At 43.3% G+C, this 5,000-nt stretch overlaps 1 protein-coding gene across 1 annotated transcript in view; it reads left to right on the top strand.

The window, feature by feature from the left end:
* spef2 (sperm flagellar 2) overlaps positions 1 to 5,000 on the top strand; it is a 30,705-nt gene that overhangs the window by 21,139 nt on the left and 4,566 nt on the right. The window contains exons 25-27 of the mRNA XM_053480437.1: positions 1,069 to 1,155; positions 1,297 to 1,399; positions 1,589 to 1,721. Of these exons, the coding sequence (XP_053336412.1) occupies positions 1,069 to 1,155; positions 1,297 to 1,399; positions 1,589 to 1,721 (323 nt within the window). The remainder of the gene's footprint in view (positions 1 to 1,068; positions 1,156 to 1,296; positions 1,400 to 1,588; positions 1,722 to 5,000) is intronic.

Raw genomic sequence — 5,000 nt, 5'->3', positions numbered from 1 at the left:
CAATATACATCCCATAATAATACACTACACTTCCCATAATACTACTTTATACATCCCATAATAATAATAATAATAATAATAATACACATTAACAGGATCTCGGGCTCCGGATTATAAAAGCAGGGCGTGGAGTTTAGTCTGGGGTTCGGGGAAGAGTACGTGGTGCGGTGGAGCAGGAGAGAGAGTGGGGCATGCGAGTGGGGCGATGTGACGCGCCCCAGGGACTTGGAAGCCTGGAATTCCTTCCTTTGATCTCCTGGCTGAGGACAGCCCCGCCCCCGAAGAGGAAAAGGCCGCGAGGAGGACTGCGTTAGGGCCCCGATCCCAACCCAGAAGGCCGCCGGACGTCAGTGATGACTCCTGCCCACGGAGAGCTGGGAGGGGCCAGGCCGGCCATTGACAGTGGGAGAAGCGCCGTAATGGGAGCGTACAGGAGCACTGCCTCCATGAGCTCCGTTCTGCCACTCCGCCGACCGCCACATAACACCAGCAGTGTGTCCGCATACCAGCGTGGCACTCACCCCGGACCTGCATGTGCACACTCCGCCCTCCTTCACTATCTTTCCGTCCTCCCTCCTTTAACCCTTGCCTTCCCAATTTTTCCTAAATAAATGACTCTTCCTCAGAGCACCTGTTAGGTCCTGACCCCTGCAGCCTGGGAACGTCCCAGTCCCAGACCCAGTCGTCTAGACATCATCACAGTCTGGCCCGTGTCAAGGTCACCTGCTGTGTAATAAACCCCTCCCACTGACAGGTGGCGCTGTAACCAGAGGATCAGTGCTGCTCACCCCCCTGTCTGTGGGTTTAATGTTAAAGTTACTCAGTTAAAGGGTCTCTGATGTGCACCGTGTCTATCACTGAAGTGGGCGGGGCAAGAGGAGGACACACTTCCTGTTCCACTGTAGATACTGCTGCAAACACACACACACACACACACACACACACACCTACAGTGGGAGTAAACAATGCCATGTAGTCCACTTGTATATTTTGTAATAAAACTATACTACTTTGTGTGTGTGTGTGTGTGTGTGTGTGTGTGTGTGTGTGTGTGTGTGTGAATTGCAGCTCTACAGGTTCAGCTGCATCTGAGAGACTTACGAAGAGCACTGGGAAAAAAGACACTGAGTCTGAGGATAAGAAGAAGCCCAGAGTGTAAGTGTGTGTGTGTGTGTGTAACCTAATGGTCTATAAAGTGAAAACTGCGTACAAGTAGCTGATACAGGTGCGTGTGTGTGTGTGTGTGTGTGTGTGTGTGTGTGTGTGTGTGTGTGTGTGTGTGTGTGTGTGTTGCAGGCCCTCCTCGACAGACTCCTCCAAGCTGAAGGACACTGTCCACCCTGATGAGAAGCTGCTGCAGGACGCCCATCACACTGCTGTCACAGCTGTCACACAGCTGGTAACACACACACACACACACACACACAGAGCAGGTGTCACATGACCTCTGACTAAAGTTAATTAGCGCATCATATATAATTAGTGTTTAACTCGTTAGCAGATATACAGTCTAGCTTATTACTGTCTCTGTCATTAGGCCACGCCCAGGAAGCTGATACAGGTGTGTGTGTGTGTGTGTGTGTGTTAGGCGAGAGCGGAGCTGCAGCGGTTGGTGCAGGAGGAGAGTGAGGAGGTGCAGCCGCAGGTGGAGAAACCGGCACAGACCCCCGCCCCCGCCCCACAGTCCGCTAAAGACAAGAAGAAAGGGGCCAAGAAGAAAGGTACACACACACACACACACACACACACACACACACAGAGTGATAAACACCTTCAGACTCACACACTGTGTGTCACACTGCCCCCTAGTGCACATGTTTATATTACACATCAGTGTAGTGGGGAATACAGGCATGACCGTTGGGGCGCAATGAACGGGAGGGAATTAGTGGAAAATAAAAGGAAAGTACCTATTCTAATTCATGCTTTTCTTTATTGAAAATAAAGATCGGACACTCGAAACTAAACAATCACACGCAAAGAAATGGATCATTAATACAAGTAAATTAAAATAACATCAGAGAAAAAGTGGAACCATAGAGCAACAATAACGGTTTAACGTCGGCATGTTAATTCCAGAGGAACAATATATACCGAAACATTCGGTATTACAGGCCCGTAGCCAGGGGGGGTTCGGGTGGTTCGAACGACCCACCCCCCACTGCCAAAGGTCCAGAATATTTTGTTATTATTATTATTATTATTATTATTATTATTAAATATTATTATTATTATTATTATTATTATTGAGACAGATTAAAATTGTTGGGCATTATTTAAAATAACACTTTATTACAAAAGAATTTACAAAAAAAAAAAAGAGTCAACTGATGTTTTTTAAATCTGTGCGGCGGCATCCAGCGGTGTATAATATGGGTCAGAAAGAGCAGGAGAGACGGAAGAGAAAGCAGGCAGTAGCGTCAATATCGCAGAATATTAAACATATGTTGAAAAAGACTGCCAAACAGAGTAAGTCTGTTACTACCTCAAGATCAAATCGCTAACGCTAGTTAAGTGGTAGCTAATCGTCAACCCCACATCACACACAGAATAGTTCTCTTGTGCCTTTTCTTGAGCAGTCTGAATGGCTATGACAAGTCTGTAACATCTTAAATAAACATTAACAGACAGGAGCCTATCTGATGGATCTGTGAATTTATTATGTTAAATAATGTTAATCTATCAAAAAAGAAAAGAAAAGAAAGAACGACGAGTTGTTATGCGTAAACAAACCTGCTTGACCATGCATAGTATTAGGATTTATTAACATTTTATTTTGAATTAATAAATTATTATATTAAATTAGTAAATTTATTAAATTATTTTATTAACCATAGGCGATGCTGTATAGTGTCTATACGCGGTGTAGACAGCATTCGAATGAAGTTTATCATGAATAATTGTTAAATAAAGCATAAAATAAAATAAGAAAATAAAAATAATTTTTATCCATCCCACAGTCTTGTAAGTACATTAACTGATCGTCTTTTCCCGTAATATTTGTATATTATTATTATTAGATAATTATTGGTAAAATTTTTCAAAAGCATGCACATTATGATACCGGCAGACAAGCTAATCCAGCACATGTCACTAAAATGCAGTATTTAAACCTCAAAATGAAATACAAAATGAGTAAATACTCAAATACAAAATACAGAGAAAAAAGGTCCACTTTAAAAAAAAAAAAAGAACCCCCCCTTGCACTAGGCTGGCTACGGGCCTGTATTATATATGTCATTTCATTTATTCCAGTGTGTATGCTGATGTTTCTGTATTTTTGTTAAACATTAATATTTTATCAGGCAGTACTAGTCTGGCATTTCTAGTTTCCAGTGTGGCAACAAAGTTGCTTTTTGATCCTTCAGGCGCTGAACAGAAGGAAAGATCAATATCGTTCTACGCTTTTTGTTGGTGTGTAGCGTTTTGCGATGATCCCTAAATCACTCGTTGCGCCGTAGAGAATAATGGTGTTTATGCTTTTAAACATGTATAATTTAAAGCGGCTGGAGCTTAAAGACATTGTACAGAGAAAAATATATGTGGGTATCTTATTTGCGGGTTTATTTATGCAGTTATTGAATTCGGAGATGTGAATATCAAACTAACTTTACCGCGGACACAAACCGGGTCAGTAGCGTACTGTATGTAGGGAGTGTAATAACGTCAATGTATACATTTGTTACATGGACCACAAATAAGCAGGTGATTCAGCATCATCAGTCTAATCAACCAAAAAGCCAACCGAAAGAAAAACATGATGAAGCCTACTGTATGTTGCGGTTGGATTCATGGTGGGGATGGTGGGGCAGAGGAGAGACACGTGTGTGTTTTGTGTCTTAAACCGCTGGCAGCAGACAGCACGAGACCCAAGAAAGTAAGAAGACACTTGGAGACAACACACCCCAGTCACGTTAATAAGCCACTCGACTTCTTTGAAAGAAAGCTCGAGATAAGTGACGAAGTAAGTCTGTTATAACAATTACACGTGTATTTTATCTGTTTTGAACTTGGTGTTATTTGATCCTATTGGTTTAGAAATTGATATTTCAATAAATAGTACACTTGGCTGATTTTGTTATCATTTTGTTGACAAGTGGGGCTTAAAAATTCGCCCACCGCCTTGTGAGGGAAGGACTGAAAATGTTTGAGAAACACTGCCTTAGTGTGTGTGTGTGTGTGTGTGTGTGTGTGTGTAAAAGTCATCCTACAAGCCCCCCCCCCGATACCCCCCCCACCCTCTGTTATTCCTGCTGATATACCCCTGTCTCACCTGTGCGGTTTGAATATGTGAGGACTAACGCATGGAAAGATGGAAACCTAATCACAGCACCAAAACTCGCGGTGATTCATAATGAACCGTACTTACAGCCACCGGCCGAAACCGCATAGGTGAGATGGGGGTATTAGTGGGTGAGATAGGGGTATTAGTGGGTGAGATAGGGGTATTAGTAGGTGAGATAGGGATATTAGTAAGTGAGATGGGGGTATTAGTAAGTGAGATAGGGGTATTAGTAGGTGAGATGGGGGTATTAGTTGGTGAGATGGGGGTATTAGTAGGTGAGATGGGGGTATTAGTAGGTGAGATGGGGTATTAGTAGGTGAGATGGGGGTATTAGTAGGTGAGATGGGGGTATTAGTGGGTGAGATAGGGGTATTAGTAGGTAAGATGGGGGTATTAGTAGGTGAGATGGGGTATTAGTAGGTGAGATGGGGTATTAGTAGGTGAGATGGGGGTATTAGTTGGTGAGATGGGGGTATTAGTAGGTGAAATGGGGTATTAATAGGTGAGATGGGGGTATTAGTTGGTGAGATGGGGGTATTAGTTGGTGAGATGGGGGTATTAGTGGGTGAGATGGGGGTATTAGTGGGTAAGATGGGGGTATTAGTAGGTGAGATGGGGGTATTAGTAGGTGAGATGGGGGTATTAGTAGGTGAGATGGGGGTATTAGTAGGTGAGATAGGGGTATTAGTAGGTGAGATGGGGGTATTAGTAGGTG

Source organism: Clarias gariepinus, chromosome 21 (genome assembly GCF_024256425.1).
Source record: "Clarias gariepinus isolate MV-2021 ecotype Netherlands chromosome 21, CGAR_prim_01v2, whole genome shotgun sequence".
NCBI lineage: Eukaryota > Metazoa > Chordata > Actinopteri > Siluriformes > Clariidae > Clarias > Clarias gariepinus.
The sequence above is the reverse complement of the archived record's forward strand: the minus strand, read 5'-3'. Positions and strand labels throughout refer to the sequence as shown.